At 37.5% G+C, this 15,989-nt stretch overlaps 2 protein-coding genes across 7 annotated transcripts; one reads left to right on the top strand and one right to left on the bottom strand.

The window, feature by feature from the left end:
* The first annotated feature begins 581 nt into the window (after positions 1–581).
* On the top strand, positions 582–7,171 carry naxe (NAD(P)HX epimerase). 6 transcript variants are annotated; one of them, XM_046059447.1, is made up of 8 exons: positions 582–659; positions 1,991–2,067; positions 2,345–2,532; positions 2,627–2,735; positions 3,753–3,863; positions 4,680–4,790; positions 5,241–5,388; positions 6,112–7,171. In XM_046059447.1, the coding sequence occupies exons 3-8, from the start codon at positions 2,363–2,365 to the stop codon at positions 6,309–6,311; spliced, it is 849 nt and encodes a 282-aa protein (XP_045915403.1). In that variant the 5' UTR covers positions 582–659; positions 1,991–2,067; positions 2,345–2,362; the 3' UTR covers positions 6,312–7,171. The 6 variants fall into 6 exon arrangements, with proteins under 6 accessions (XP_045915403.1, XP_045915405.1, XP_045915408.1 ...); XM_046059452.1 differs by having other exon boundaries at positions 594–659; positions 1,991–2,048; XM_046059450.1 differs by having other exon boundaries at positions 614–737; positions 1,991–2,048.
* Positions 7,172–7,300: 129 nt separating this feature from the next.
* On the bottom strand, positions 7,301–15,940 carry scn1bb (sodium channel, voltage-gated, type I, beta b). Its single transcript, XM_046059798.1, has 6 exons — positions 14,574–15,940; positions 14,313–14,482; positions 11,996–12,233; positions 10,979–11,120; positions 9,283–9,357; positions 7,301–7,814 (listed from the first exon to the last, which is right to left on the bottom strand). Exons 1-5 carry the CDS (start codon positions 14,623–14,625, stop codon positions 9,288–9,290), a joined length of 672 nt encoding a protein of 223 aa, XP_045915754.1. The 5' UTR covers positions 14,626–15,940; the 3' UTR covers positions 7,301–7,814; positions 9,283–9,287.
* Between the last annotated feature and the right edge of the window lie 49 nt (positions 15,941–15,989).

The raw sequence follows: 15,989 nt of genomic DNA, 5'->3' as shown, positions 1-15,989 counted from the left end.
AACTGTAGCTGTTTGACTGTGATTAATTTGCACAGATGGTCTGAGACAACAAATAGTTTTTAATTTTACTGTATATTTAAAATCATTAATAGTTAATACATCAACACGAAAACATGTTTACTTCAGATTATTGTATCTATACACTAACTTCTTTCAAAACCAGAGGAATCAAAGTTAAATATTTTCACCGTTGTCTATCACATAGCCTAATTACTTTATTTAGAAAGGGTTTATAGTGATAGATACCACATTTACTTCAGTACTGCACTTAAGTCCCATTTTAAGGTACTTGTGCTTTACTTGTCTTTTCATTTTATTGAGCTTTATACTTTTACTACAATCTGCCAGCTATAGTTTACAGATTAAGATTTAGCTAAAACATTAAAATGTGTCTTAAATGTTAATTTAACAATAATGTTATTCCAATAATATGATAATATATACATATATATATTCACACACTGTCCATTTTAGTAATAAAGAGTAATAATTACAACCTGGTGAAGTACCTAACTTCCTCCAGATGTTCCAGGAAGCAGACATTTATTTTGAAATTAGAGCAAGGTTTTTATTTTTTCCAATACCGGAAGTGGGTGACACAGTTGGGCTGCAAGTGTTGTCGTACTGCTCCTGCCTCTTTAGCTGGATATTATTGATCTGTAAGTAGTGTCACTGCATTGTTTAAAAGGGCAAATGTGTATTTGAAGTTGTTTTCAAGAAAGGCGTGTTAACATTTGGTGAGTTTCATTAATAGTTTGTCGCAAAGTAAAAGCTCTTTAGCAATCCCTGAATGTTAGCTAACAACTCACAATTTAACTCTAAAAGTTATCCACAGACACTTTAACAGCGTAGACTGCAGCTGAAGTACAGCTTTCTGTGTTTTAAGTCTAACGTTTATACACTATAAACCTCTTTCATTAACATGCTTGACTCTTACTGTCATGTCCACCAAGGGCAAGTTAGCTAACGTTAGCTTAGTCGTTTTCTGCTGAAGTACTTTAACGTAAAGGCTGAGTGAGCTGTGTGGATCAGACAAAATAAAGATTATCTCCTAAAATAAAATCAGCATGGAGTGTATTGTGCACAATCATCTACTAAAGAGTAATTAAGTTTGTGTTAATTCAATAGAGCTGCATGTGAGAAAGTAAAACTAGTTTTCAAATTGTGTATTTTATTTTTGTGTTGAAATTAGACAACAGAATTGTTAATTGTTTTGTCCTGATATTAGTACCTGAAACTGAAAAGATTGCTAGATAAAAAAGATAAGTTAATTGACTGACAAAAATGCTAATATTAAACAGTTATCTTATTAAAAAATCACCAAATATTCTAAATATCTAATACGTAAAATTTGTGTGCTTTCTCAGTTTTATGTCATTGTCAATGTCAGGGTTTTGGATTTTGGACTTTCAACTAACAATTTTTTATCAATTCATTGATTTAATCTGTAAAATATGAAACAGTCCTCTGCAAAACAGTTTTGCAGAGGAGTTTACGTTAAAAAATTTCAAATTGCTTCTTTGTCTGACTAATAGTCCAAACCTAAAGATATTCCATTTACAGTTATATAAAACAAAGAAAAGTAGTAAATCCTCACATCTGAACGGCTGGAAAAGGTAAATGTTTGCTATTTTTGCTTGATAAATTGACTAATCAATTGATTCAGTGATCTTTTTAGGATTAGAAAAGAAAAATTGAACTTGGGCTCTGGGAAATTATAGACTAATGAATGTTTTCTTTTATTTTCTCACACTTTATGAATCAACAGATTCATCAATAAAATAATCAACAGATATATATACATAATAAGTGTAATAATTAGTTGCCTCCCTGCTTGGTACGGTCACTTCAGTGCAGTATGATGCTGTTTGATTATTCAGACCCTATTTTTAGGTTCAGACTAATGTATTAAAGTGCAAAGTTTATAGAAAAATGTAAAACGCAATTTACTTTGGCATCAAGAATCTTTGTGTCATCTTATCCTATAAAGCATACTGAACAGGAGCTGAGAGCACAGAGAGGATCGATGCAAATCCCCTTCAGGGACAGTGAGTACGCAGCCTGCAGGTGAGTGGAGTGGGCAAAGAAAAATCCAAGCAAGCAGCGAAAGCAATGTAGCAACTGTAAGAGGCAGTGGCGTCAGCAGACTGAGCTGCAGAGCTTTCATTAGTGGGAAATGTACTTCAACACTGGAGTTGTCTGAACCATGGCTCACAGGCTTTGCATCCTGTAAAAGTTTCTTTTTTTGGCTCTACAGTTCCATCAGTTCATTAATTCATGGGATCGATGTGGAGAGTAACTTCCCTCAGCTCACGGTAGGTTGCTGTGGTCTCTTCTGTTCCAGGACTTTTCATCCATCTGGATGTTGAGTGTGCGGGCTCTGTTTGGGATCGGCTTCCTGGTGACCTCAAGGGCCCCGGCAGTCCTTGCTCAGACAGGGGCATGTCCGCTGTCCGCTGCAACTAACAATCACAAGTACTGTTTCAGTAGCAGACCAGCATCAACCATGGCCCAGACCATCAAATATCTCGGGTGAACTTATAAATCTTACACACGCAGAACAGTAAAACCATTTACAGAATGTAGTTGTGTAGACTATCTGAACTTACCTGTAGATGCTCCTCAGGCAGGAGGAGGCCCAACACATTGATGAGGAGCTCTTCAGTGAGTACGGCTTCAGTGTGGACCAGCTGATGGAGCTGGCGGGACTCAGCTGTGCCACAGCCATCGCCAGGGTGAGCTGTCAATCAAGTAGGGCTGCAACTAAAGATTATTTTTATTGTCCATTAATCTGTCAGCTATTTTCTTGATTAATCGATTTGTTGTTTCATCTCCAAATGTCTTGTTTTGTCTACAACCCAAACATATTTAGTTTACTGTCACAGAGAAGTAAAGAAACTAGAAAATATAAACATTTATAAAGTCCAAATCAGGGAATATGGACTTTTTTGTCTTAAAAATTACTCAAAATAGTTGCAGATTAATTTAATAGTTGACAACTAATTGCTTAGTTGTTGCAGCTCTAAAATTAAGGCTCTTATTTCGAAATAAAAATGACTGCCAACTAGGAAAAATCAATGAGACTATTGCACACCAAAAATAAAAACATAGCAATATATTTAAATATGATAGAATTATTAAAGTGAAGTAGAATAGATAAAAACAATAAAATAGATAAAAGACATCAAAACAACAACCATAGAAACCACTCTGGTATTATAATTGATTAAATTTAATTAAATACAGTGGGGTTTTATTGGCATGGGAAACAGAGGTTTACATTGTCAAAACAAGTGTGAACTAAACACAAGAAGAATTGTGCTATACATGTATTTGGTGTGTGTGTGTGTGTGTGTGTGTGTGTGTGTGTGTACGTACACAGATAAAGTTTAAAAAAACAAATAGCTTCAAACTATATAAACTTCAACATTTTGTTAAATTTATGAATGTAATGTGTGTTCCCGGCTGTATGATTATTGTCAACACTTTACAGCCCTAAATACCTCTTAGATATCAGATATATTCAGTTTCTCCACCAAATGTCTAGCTGTGTTACCAGTTTTGGGTTTACAGAATATGTATACGTCTAAATCAGGTTACTGCCTGAAGAGGGGAATAATCTGATTACTCTGTCTTTTGACTGTACATCACTAGAAGCATTTCTCTTGAGAAGCTGCTCTAAAGAAAATCCTCTCTTCCTTGTCAAAGTGCAGTGCTGTATAGGTTTTTTCTGTCTGTTTTTTTTCCTGCAGGCGTATCCAGTTACTTCCCTGGTCAAGGCCAGACCTTCTCTGCTGGTGATTTGTGGACCAGGTAACAACGGAGGCGATGGCCTGGTCTGTGCCAGACATCTTAAACTCTTTGTGAGTGTCCTTTACTTGTGTAATAGTGAGATACTCTGCAGCAGTGGTTGAGTAACTAAGTACATTTCCTCAGGTATTTTAGTACAGTTTTAAGGTACTTCACTTGAGTATTCCTATTTTATGGTGTTTTATACTTGTACTCCACTACATTTCAGAGAAAAATATTGTACACTACATTTATGTAACAGTTACTTTCTGTACTGGTTTTTATACAAAAAATATGAGCTTCTAAAACTTCTTCTGATTAAAGTATTTCAGTCTGCAGTGAAGTCCTTAAAATAAGAAAAGCCTGCCAGCGTAGTAGGAATATTACAACCTGTTTTGAATGCAAATCAGCTGCACTGCAAGACAATGTTTCATGGACTCAATTATGGACAGAAATGTCAAGGATCTATAGGATTGAGGTTTTTGCACAATAAACTTATGAACACTTTTTGAAGTAGTTAAAATAATTTTCACCTTAATCAGCTACACCAAAAATCAATCGGTGATAATAATACCACAATATACTGTATATAACACTCTAGAATTGGCCATTTGGCAAAACAAGTACTTTTACTTTTGTTACTTTACATTTTTCTGATAAAACGTTGTTCTTTTACTTAAGTGAGATTTTCTAATGGAGTATTTTTACATTGGGATATTAATACTTTTACTGAAGACAATTTAAGGACAGTCTTTGCTAAATGAAACCTCACTGGCATCTTTGAACCAATCTCAGGGCATTCTTTACCCAAAACTGCTTTATCAAACCCTTTGGTCTGTCAATTTTCAGACTATAATTATTTATTTCTACCACTTGGTGCCCTCTTGCAGGGTTACGAGCCCGCCATCTTGTACCCGAAGAGGACAAACAAACCTCTGTTCCAGGGCCTGACCACACAGTGCCAGAAAATGGAGATCCCCTTCCTGACTGAGATGCCTGAGGTTTGGTGTACATTAAATATGCAGCAGCGTTATCTACAGTGGTGCAGAAAATTACGTTTGAGTGTGCATTTTATAACGATCTATACAAGTACATTATTAGATTATTAGATCTTGCTAAATGGATGCTGCATGAGGCTTTAATTAACCCCTGTGGAGGAATTACAGTTAATGTTTTGTTTTTTTGCAACAGATCAATCAGAAATCTACATCAAATCAAGTGTGTCATATACACAATCATACATACGCACAACAAAGAACAGTCAATAATATAATTGGTAACTAATGATTCAAGATTTTTGGCTTTACTGCTGTTTTTAAGTTAGAGATCTGCAATTTATAACACATTTTGAGTATTTTGACACATGAACATTGTGAAGAGGTAGATGTTTGTTGGTCTTTGGAGGAAACAAGAAAGAAAAACAATTTATGTGGAAAAAATTCATTTCACAGGCTAAAATGATCGATGAGGCTTACAACCTAGTGATAGACGCCATCTTCGGCTTCAGCTTCAAGGGGGCTGTGCGAGAGCCTTTTGGTTCCATTCTTGGCGTGCTGAAGAAGACGACAGTCCCCATAGCCAGCATCGACATCCCCTCAGGTCAGTCCGCACACAAAAAATATTGTATTTGCACGAAAGAAAAATGTACTTCCTACCATGTTGGTGAATGGTAATATCCTGAAATGTGCTGCCTAACAGATTGATAGACAGTACTATGGTCAACTGCTTGGCTTGCAGTAGATACAAGATTATTTACAAAATTCTACATGTTACTACCTGCATATTAGTTGTTGTGGGAAATATAAGAATTTACACTTCTGCTCAACAATACAATTTCCAATGAATTGTATGTAAATTATGCAGTGGCAAAAATGCATAAATGCAGACATTAAAAAATCTAGTGTCTAAGATATGTGTGTAGCATGAAGGGCCTACAACATTTCATTGTGCAACCCTGTGTGACAAATAATTGAGCTTGATTGATTGACTGATGAAATGTACAGGAAATGTGGTCCATTTTTAAAATGTATTTTATTTGGTGAGTGGAATCTTTCAATAATAGTAGGTTGCAATGGTGGAGGGGGATTGATTTTATACGATTGATTACATTCATCTGTGTGAGCAAGATAGAGTATGTTGAAAGTCAATCACTGAATGTGCATGCTCCCAAAAGGAAAAGCCCTATTGAACAGTGGAACAAACCTTATGTAACCAAGATATCTTGAAAACTAATGGCCTGATTGTCATGACCTCTTGTATATTCACTTACAAGAAGAAGAGGAAGGCTGGAGTCAATTGTGACATCCTGTTTGTTTTTTAAAGGTTGGGATGTGGAGCAGGGCAGTGCTGATGGACTTCAGCCCGACATGCTCATCTCTCTCACTGCTCCCAAGAAGTCTGCCTCCCTGTTCAGAGGACGATACCACTTCCTGGGAGGTCGGTTTGTGCCACCAGGCTTGGAGAGGAAGTACCACCTCAACCTGCCTCAGTATCCCGGCACGGACTGTGTGTTACAACTGTAGAGGATATTGTAGGTTTGATGAGGGGTTTCAGTGGCTCCAGGAATGGCGTCGACTTTAACGGAATAGTTCTGCCTTTTTTTTCCAAGTGATAGACAAGAAGATCGATACCACTCTCATGTCTGTGTGATGAATACGTGGTGGAAGTCTGGAGGCAAATTAAGGGTTAACAGCTAGACTGGCTCTGTTCGAAGTTGGAAAAAATGCCTATCTGCACCTCTAAAGCTCACAGATGAACACGTACCTCGTCAGTTACAATGTCTTGGCAGAAAAATATCTGGGCCCAGTTATCAATGAGTTTTACCATCAGTGAGGTTGCCAGATATGGTACCGTCATGCCTGTATAAAGACATACTTAAAGCTTGTGTTCATTATATGTATCTGACAACCCACGAGACTGAGATGCTGCACTGAATTACTGTGTTCCTCAAGAACTAATGGCTGGACATGAATCCCCCTATTACAACAAATTACCGTTTTTACATTTTTATATGTGTACAGATAGAAAATAATGAATTATTTTATAATTAATTATTTTGTGAGCGTTAGAGGAGCTTGTATTCTTGAACGTCGGCTTGACTGCCACCAGTCGTCATGCTAAGCTATGCTAATCACATCCCGACTCCAGTTCTTTACTTTACACACAGACATGAGAGTAGAATCTATGCTCTACACTTATCCTTAAATGTATTTCCCTAAATGTTAAACTATTCCTTTAAATCTGGGACTTTGATTGGTTTCCATTGAGTGGATGATGTTTGGTGTAATCCTAAGGCTGTGCTGTAAAGCCAATAAGGTGTTGTAATAGTTTTCGTCATGTGAAAACACAACACAACATGAAAATAAAATCTAAATGAGTGGAAGTCTGCATTGTTATTATTCTCTAAAAACACCATCCTCTTCAACTCCCTAAAATATTTATGAGAAAAGTCAGCAAAATCTCTATAGTGACGTGAGTTTTTCTACCAACAACAGAAGACTTCACCATCATGTAGTTTTTCAGTTTTTATTAGCACTTAAGTATTAGTATTTATTAGTATCTTAACATTTCATTGAATTTACAACTAGCAAGTGGAAAGACAATCTATCAGTCCATCACATTCTAGTTTAGAAATATCTTTACCATACATGTAGTGTGTCTCATTATTTATACATTAAGTGGTGATGATGTAGTAAAAAGCTTTCTTTTACAATCCAACAGACCCCCGTAGTACCACTTAACAGTTCATATAAATGTGACTAAATACATTTAAAGAAATACTGAGTTAATGCTTTTGACATGTGGCTCATTAATGCATAATGGTTTCTCTTTAAGTGCAGAACATGCTTTTGCACGCAAAACACTATATACAGTGCTGGTACCATGCTCTCTTCGTAAGTCATATCCATTTTGTGATCTTTGTCAAGGAAAAGGTAAAATAGAGATTTGAGATGAGGAGTTTTTCCCCCAAGCTGTCTACATGCAGGTCAGAGGGTGGATGGATGTTTTCAGTCCACAGAAGAAGCCTGAAGATAAAGACAACACGTATTAATGGATTTAATGATACTTATTCAATACTACTTTGTCAGCTTATCAATAAACACGAAGGACCTCTGAAGTTTGCAGTTTTTCAGTACACTTCACTAAAAATAATGAAGTCTAATATAACAGCTCTGATATAAATCATAACTTCATAAAGGTTATAATATTCTGTTTGTGTTCAAACTGTTTAGAGAGGGGTTGATTCAACTTTATGGTTATTTTTGAGGAAGTAGTTTACATTCAACTGAATTAAGGTATACTGACAGGTGTTTCTGTGAAGTCTACCCTCATTGATAAATGGCATGCACAAAATATTACACAAACATTTCAAAAACAAGAGCTGAACATCATAAAGCTACAATGTATTGTGTTAGACATTGGTTTTAGTACGGTGCATCTAAAGAAATGGCAACTTAATGTATGACAGCTTTTCAGTAAATGTGTTAGAATAAGGTCTGGGCATTCATTTTTATAGCTCAGATACTAAAGTTTTGGTACATTTCAAAATCGCAATTTCGAAACTCAAGTTAAAACAACTTTTCCCTAACATATGTGCACCAGTTTTCAGATCATCATTTTTAAGTTTTGAAACCTGAAAAACAAACTAAAAGTGCCAAATTTGAAACTCTGAAAATGTGCTGGGAGACAATGCAAAAAAGTAAAAAGAGTGCAGAAGTTGTTAATAAGGAAACGCCAAATACAAATAATAGATTTGAATTTTGTTCATCACAAAAATCTTGCAAACCTCTTTTAATTAAATTTCAAGCTTTAAAAACACCAAGTTTCAACCTTTCAAAGCTTTTCTCCCATAAGTTTCAAGATTTGGCATGATACACATCCCATAAAATGAGAGGATAGAGAGGTTAGAGGAATACTTGAACACTTGGGGAAATTTCTTGCTGAACGTTAGATAAGAAGATTGATACCACTCTCACATCTGTACAGTTAATATAAAGCTGAAGCAGCTTCTTAGCTTAGTTTAGCATCACCTGCATATCTCTTCTGCATAATCTGTACAAAAGTGTAAACTCTCAGCAAGGCAGCAAATTTGCATTACCCAAAATGTCAAACATTTCTTTAATACATTACATTAGAACCGGCAGTCTATACAGTCTAGAATTGGCAAAATGAGTATCTCAGTCATAATGTACCAAAGAATTAGTATAGTATATACGACTGTGAGCGTGTTTTCAATGCCAGCTTCTGTTCCTTGGACGTTTTATATACTCAGTGATACTGAATGGACATATCTTAATTAGGACCAAACAAGTACTGAGGTTTGATCCCCAGCCATAGTTATCAGTGTACCTGACATCTAACGATACAAAAAAATATATTACATTTCTTTAGTCTTTCTGAAGGAAACACAAATGACGAAAAAGAAGGTGACACTTAATTGAATGGTAGATACCTCACAGTGGAATACATTTTTACTTTGAGATCACAACATACCTGTGCTATTCTCCGACCTGCACTCCTGTGCAGTTATCTTTACTTTCGGAAGCTATCGCTAAATATTCAGCATTTCTAAAGGGGAAAAGAAAAAAACAACCCTTAGCGGTTATCAAGACGTTAAACATTTTACTTTAGCACAGTGAAATAGGTGAAAAAAAATACAACAACAAAGCATCACAGCTATGGTTGTATAACAAGTTCTTTGTTCCTTTTGTGACTTACAGGAGGGAGGTTTTGGTTTTGACTAGGGAGGAGGATGACAGGATGGGATGGACAAGACGGAAACATGACAAGTAGACACAGGGAGCATGAAATGTTAGACAAAATACACAAGTGAAAACACAAACATGATGAACACGTTGATAATCTTAAAAATAAGGAAGGCCAGAGGACAGGTATGGAGGAGAGAAATATGAACCAAGGAGAGGACGTAAAAAATTGTAGGTGTGACTTCAGCAATAGAACATGAATAAAGTCTGGCAGTATTCATGGGTAAGTACACACTTTTCAAAGCATAATTTACACACCAAATGTCTTAGTTTGGGAGTACAAGCCCAGTCTCAACAGAAAAAGTCAGTGAAATTCAGCTGTGCAAAATATTTGCTTCTAGAAGATGAACTACTGCTGGAGAAATGCTAGTGCTAGTCGGTCACAATAGCTCACTAATCATATTTCAATTATCTTTCTTTATTCCCCTTAACATTTGGTTCTCCATACTGTATTTCATTCACTAAAGAGTTATTAAAGAGGTGACAAAAATGCTGCAAGCTTGTTAATTCACTCGCTAAGAGGACAAAAGGTTCACAGATTTATTAAAGTGACATATTTGTACCATCAACAACTGTCTCATTACTGTCCACTAACTATTCCTCTTTTGTAGAACAGGCAGACAGAGGAAGGTTTAAAGAAAAGGGGAGCTATTAAGCTAATAAGCTGGGGTCGCTTCCTTCAGTTTGGAAACCCTCTTTACACAAAGATCACCACTGTCAAGACAGCTTTCTATTGGTCAGTAGTGCAAATTTGCAAGTCCACAATATTAAACACTACACAAAAAAATGGTACAGATGTACTTTGCCTCCGCGAGTAAATCAACAGATCACACTGATTCTATTGGAATTAATTGATTTTGCCACAAACTTTTGCTGTTTTAAATGCTTGTGTGACCGGGCCTTACCCAATATGTGTGTTGTTTCAAGCTTTACACGCAGTAGAGCCAGACCTCTATATTGATATCGGCATATATGCGGGCCAATCGGTATCAAAAAAGTTGTCTTTGAGGGAACTTAGAAACAGTGCTTATTGTTTGTCCACCAGAGAGCACTGACAGATTTTTTCAATAATAAACTGACCTGCGCAAAAAGTTTTGCTAATTGGTGGATATATTTTTACTGGATATTTAAGACTCTATCTATATATATCTATATATATATATATATATATATCTTTGGGCTCTACAACACGCATACATTTATATGGTATATGGGTTTTAATGTTAGACGAAAACCTTGTATCACCGAAGTGTCTGCTTTTCAAGAGAAACACAGCATGTTTTAGTGTAACCAGTAATTTTAGGCTCAAGATATTGAAAGTTTTGCATTAGTCAAAGAAAGAATCTTCTCATCTAAAAAAAAAAAGGAGATACAAGGTTTTCACACGAGGAGCATATGTGCATACAGATAAGGAAAATACTCACGCTGCTTCTCGTAATGCTTCTTCCCCGGCTGCTGCTATTTTCCTGTAGCAGTATATCATCTCTATGAGGAGCCAGACCTGAAGGCCAATGATGGACACGTACATCATGACCTCGGACACGATGGACGCTGTTCCCCTGGTAGCTACACACAGGAAGCCAAGAAAATCAGGAAATCAGACAAACACAAAAGAGACAACCTGACATGCGAGCTGTAACTGCTTGAGTAATTTGTTATGTAAGATATCAGATAAATCCTCATCTACACATGATGGGGTTTCTTTCAGTGAGTAACAAAGATTCTGAATTGAGTATGTAGCTGCAACTCACATCTTTGACATTTTAAGAAAATTGTCTGTCAAAGATACAATCAGCTGTATTATATTCTTCCTGATTTCTTATTATGGAGGCGCCCCTCTGGGATACTGTACGGGCTACCTGTGAATCATAGTCTCACGCTACATAACTCATTGTTTCAAGATAGCTAATGGCTGTATTCTCACCATTACCTCCTGTACACATCTGCCACTAATTCTTTATACTATAATATTGCAATTTGTGATGGAATGAAAATGATATTGCATGGCTACCTGAGGCCAAGAAAGACCTGCTTTTAGATGCTAGCTCAGTCCCACTCCTGCCCCAAAACCCTCACTCTATCCGCTCTGCTCGGTCACTTGGAGGGTTCACCATATTAAGGCCTGTTGAGTCAAAGCAGACAATAAAACCTGACAGCGAGTCTGCTGATTTGTCGTTCTCAAGCACTTCTCACTGGAAGTGCATGGTCTGGAAAAACGGACGAAACATGTACATTTATGTTCCGCTTGGTGCTTCTAAAACATCTTGGTAACTTCCCATATATTTCCCTTTTATGGTAAGTTTGGAAATGTAATGTAACTTTGACAGTAACATCTTTAACTTTTCCAGGGCATGTTCCTAAAATCCTGCTAGTTGTGATGCAATATGCGCTCATATCACAGACCAAATAGTTATAGAGCACTGCAGTTGACTTTGTCGTACCTTTAGCCACCACAGTGAGGTGGACCACCTTGTCAATACGAGTCTCGTACTCATAGTTAGCATAGATGAGGATGCGGTTGAAGAAGCAGCGGTAGGTGCCCGAGTCATTGAAGGTGACGTTGAGCAGGTATATGGACGCGTCCTGGATGTCGTTGCTCCTCTTACTTCCGTTCCAATCCACACGGTCCATAAAGTTGTCGTGTTCAATGGTGGGGCCGTCCTCATTGTAGCTGTAGATCTGGTGCCACGGAGAAATCAAGATTAAACAAAATGCTTTTGTGACTGTGTACTTATGCACATTTATATTTTCACGGTGCCAAATTGTGGTGGCAGATTGGTCTATCTTATATTTATGCTGATAATTATATAGACTATCGCAGTGTCCATTCACAGGGACTGATGTGATGCCTCCCTGTGCTTTTTAGAAAGTACAGTTAAGTGCTTGTTCAAAATGTGTGTCTTACACAGTTGCATTGGTTACACCTGCAGAATTAATAACAAAGCATTAATAACATTGAAACAACACAACAATGGCGGAGATACTGCTAGATATACAGCGCTTCCTTAGTAGTCATTACACTCTTACAACTCATTTATATCAAACCTGCGTGATGACAATAATAAAAATAGCATAATTATAAATAAAATAAATAGCATTAATTTCATTGTGAATACTGATAACGTGAGCAGCCTACATTTGTGATGACTGAATGACCACCAAGGGATTAGGATATTGTCAAAGTAACTGTTATACTTACTAAATACTTTTTAAACACTTGCAGTTATCAGAGGATTGGATGAGTGAGCCTATGGCATGCATACGCACACGCATACAGACACACCTGCTGCTGCAAGCCAGGATTTTGCTGACACACACATTCTACTCAAGGTTTGGATACATGCAGATAGACTCAGTAACTGCATGTTACACAATTCTAATGAACAGGATGCCACGACAAATTATTGAATAGAGACAAGTTTTGATGATTTGATGATTCTGATTATATATTCACTAAAAAAGAAGCACTTGAAGAACTTTTTTTTTAAATTCACTAAAACAGGCAGAAGTCACCGTTTCCCTGTAATTACTTGCCTGTACGCACCTAGCGGCAACCTCTGGCTCTTAAGACAGAAGCCAATGCGGAAATAACTTAAACCTGCATTGTTTCTAACAGCCAGCACGGCGCAACTCCAAAAACAAGTCTGGTTCCATTAGCAATAATGGTAAAATTACCCTACTTCTGTCCTGATTTATTACCTCAGTAAACACGTTCCTACTGAGTTTATGGTCTCTATCGTTAGTTTCAAGTCTTCTAAAATACAGCATGATGATCATTTAGTAAATTATGGTCCCATTTAGAGGAAACTAGAGGATAAATCAGTGTATGCTTTTCTCCTATGATTCATGGTAAAAAAAAGAAAATGCACTTGACCAACTTGAAAATGACGAAACTAAACTGACTAAAAAGGCTCTCTACAGTCTGCTCGCAACCGGGGGACTACTAAGTCCTGAGCTATGACCTACATTCCTACTTAGGTTGTTGACCAAAACACGATTACATGACCTGTTCTGACACTACATCTTGGGGGGAAACCAGATACCTGGTGCCTTGTTGTCCTGTTGCTTATTGTTTTGCTGGATCCTGGTGGTGTCACCTCTTTCATTGGATGTGGCAAATCTGCAAGGTCCACATTTACCAGCAGATACACTGTGTGCAGGCAAGTGGTTTAATGCTTTTTGGTGTCTAAATATTTTGGCATATGATTATGTTTCCCATTCATTAATGAGGCTATGGCAGCCCGCCACAGTCTAATTTGTTCCACCAAAGTTTTAAAATGAATCGCTGCTGTAAGATCACACACTTCCGACTCATCCGACTCGAGAAAGCCACTTTTCTTTTGAAATTACCAATCGGTTCCCTTTGTTCGTACCAAAGAGCAGTTAAAAAGAACCCAATTGTTCATGAACCCAACATTTTTTGCAACATAAAGAAGGATTAAGAAAAAAAAAACACCTGAAATTCATCAGCACTGTACACTGTGTGCTATCATATACTATAATTGAGGGTGTACAGTATTTGTGTGTGAGTGAGAGAGACGGAGAAGAAGGAAGAGAGCTTGGGTGTGCACTATATGCATGTAATATAAATAGCTTGTGTCTTGAGGAATGTAGTCTAGAACAAGTGTGATTTTAAGGATGCTTGCATGGCTCCTTTGAAAGCACGAAACCTTCCTGTACTCGACTGCTTGCTGTGTCAGTTACATTTTGTGCAGGCATCAGACAAAACATTCTTCAGCAGCGGTGATTTTCACTCACATGAACAAAGTCGGCCTCTCCTTTGGCCCTGAAGTACCATTCGACAGTGGCAGTAGCCTCCACCTCACTCCTCCTCTTGCAGGAGATGCAGCCCAGTTTGAAGCCCTTGCCCGCCACTGCCTCCGTGTCAGAGTCCACCTCTGCACAGGCCCCACGACACTGGTATACGGCTAACAAAAAAGAGAGATATACAGTCATTACTCTAGGGTAACATAATGTAGCAACAAATTATGAAGGCTACAAATAATCAGCTCAACTTACCTATCATGGTGTAGAGAAGACAAAAGAACAGTAGGTGTAATTTTCCCTTCATGTCGGAGGATTTAGAGTAGCGGTTTTATTTAATGAGGAGCCTGAAGAAGTACAAACACTGATGCTCCAAGTATGGAGCCCTAGAAGAAGACACTCATAAACTGAGTCCCTCCAAGTTTGTAGTAATTGAATGGATATTTGCAAAGCTTTTTGTTTATAGTTTTAAGAAGACTGGAGTATATCTGTGAATTTTAAAACGCTGTGCTAGTAAAGTAAAGGCTACTATCAAGTGTTTTTTAGAAAGCTAGCAGCTAAACATGCATTAAGTGCAAAAATGTATCTGTCTGAAGTCCTTCCTTATACACCTAAATGTGTCTATAATGTCCTAACAGTCCTACGTAACCACTAGTGTCTCAGTTCTTTGGCTCAAGCCAGCAACAGTTTCGTGTTGATGACAAAATTTATTGCCACAAATTATTCCTGCTTTTGAGACAGCCCCTCAAGTATGTCTATTCAAACAGTGCATTCATGTGGTGTGCTTTCTGCTTTCAATTATCAAGTAGGATATCAAGCAATCCAGATATCTATCTGGTGACTCACAGTATTTCCCAGATTAACACCCTGAGATTTGATTGTCTTTATCCCTGAGGTCCTAATGTGAGCTGCACAGAGCAATCATTGGACCTGCTCTGCTCTCTTGTGTTGGCAAATTACAGACAGATATTATAATAAATGTGTTTATATAATGTGCAACATGCAAGCTACAGACTGAACGTCAACAATACACTTACATTCCAGTGCATATGTAATTAATTTGCATGCTCTATTATAGTAATTAAATGGCTACCTCTTGTGTGCTATGCGCTACCAATATTAAATGCAGACCAATCTAATGGTCTAAAGATAGTTATCCATAATCGGATCACTGAAATCAGAGCCTACTGTCCTGAATTTAAAGGCCTCCTCTCCTCGAGCTGAGTCGTCTCTTCAGAGAAAAACAAACATGCTGTCCTCTCCTGCGGTGACAGCTGAATGTGGAAAGACTTTTAATTTCACCTATCTAACGTTAATGACACCGTGCTAGTAGAAGAGATGCTCCCGTGGTGCTGGCATTGCAGAAAAAACCCGGCTACATTAAAGCCAGACCAAAAAATACCCTAAACACGTAACAAATACGTCCGGTACCAATTGACGATGTTTTTTTCCTACGCCACAGCGGTACCACTGTCGCTCACATCAGAAGATGCTGCAGATGCACTGCGGTAAAACGGCGGTGCGTGCGTGACTGAGCGGATGGTGTATGTGACGACTGTTACCGCTGTTTTTAAACTGATGCTACCTTAGCTTTGTCTGGAAACTACTGCGGGGGTATCCAGCCTACGTTTACAACAAATGTCTTTTAAAAAAAAATAAAAAAAAAGGGCC

Source organism: Micropterus dolomieu, linkage group LG09, assembly GCF_021292245.1.
Source record: "Micropterus dolomieu isolate WLL.071019.BEF.003 ecotype Adirondacks linkage group LG09, ASM2129224v1, whole genome shotgun sequence".
Taxonomy (NCBI): Eukaryota; Metazoa; Chordata; class Actinopteri; order Centrarchiformes; family Centrarchidae; genus Micropterus; species Micropterus dolomieu.
The sequence above is the reverse complement of the archived record's forward strand: the minus strand, read 5'-3'. Positions and strand labels throughout refer to the sequence as shown.

Bases quoted from the DNA above. Each gene is read 5' to 3' on its own strand.
- naxe (XM_046059447.1), top strand. From the start codon at position 2,363: ATGTTGAGTGTGCGGGCTCTGTTTGGGATCGGCTTCCTGGTGACCTCA. The intron at 3,864-4,679 runs GTGAGTGTCCTT...GCCCTCTTGCAG, and splicing joins CCAGACATCTTAAACTCTTT to GGTTACGAGCCCGCCATCTT. The intron at 4,791-5,240 runs GTTTGGTGTACA...TTCATTTCACAG, and splicing joins TCCTGACTGAGATGCCTGAG to GCTAAAATGATCGATGAGGC.
- scn1bb (XM_046059798.1), bottom strand. From the start codon at position 14,625: ATGAAGGGAAAATTACACCTACTGTTCTTTTGTCTTCTCTACACCATG. The intron at 14,483-14,573 runs GTAAGTTGAGCT...CTTTTTTGTTAG, and splicing joins TCTTCTCTACACCATGATAG to CCGTATACCAGTGTCGTGGG. The intron at 12,234-14,312 runs GTGAGTGAAAAT...CCGTGGCACCAG, and splicing joins GAGAGGCCGACTTTGTTCAT to ATCTACAGCTACAATGAGGA.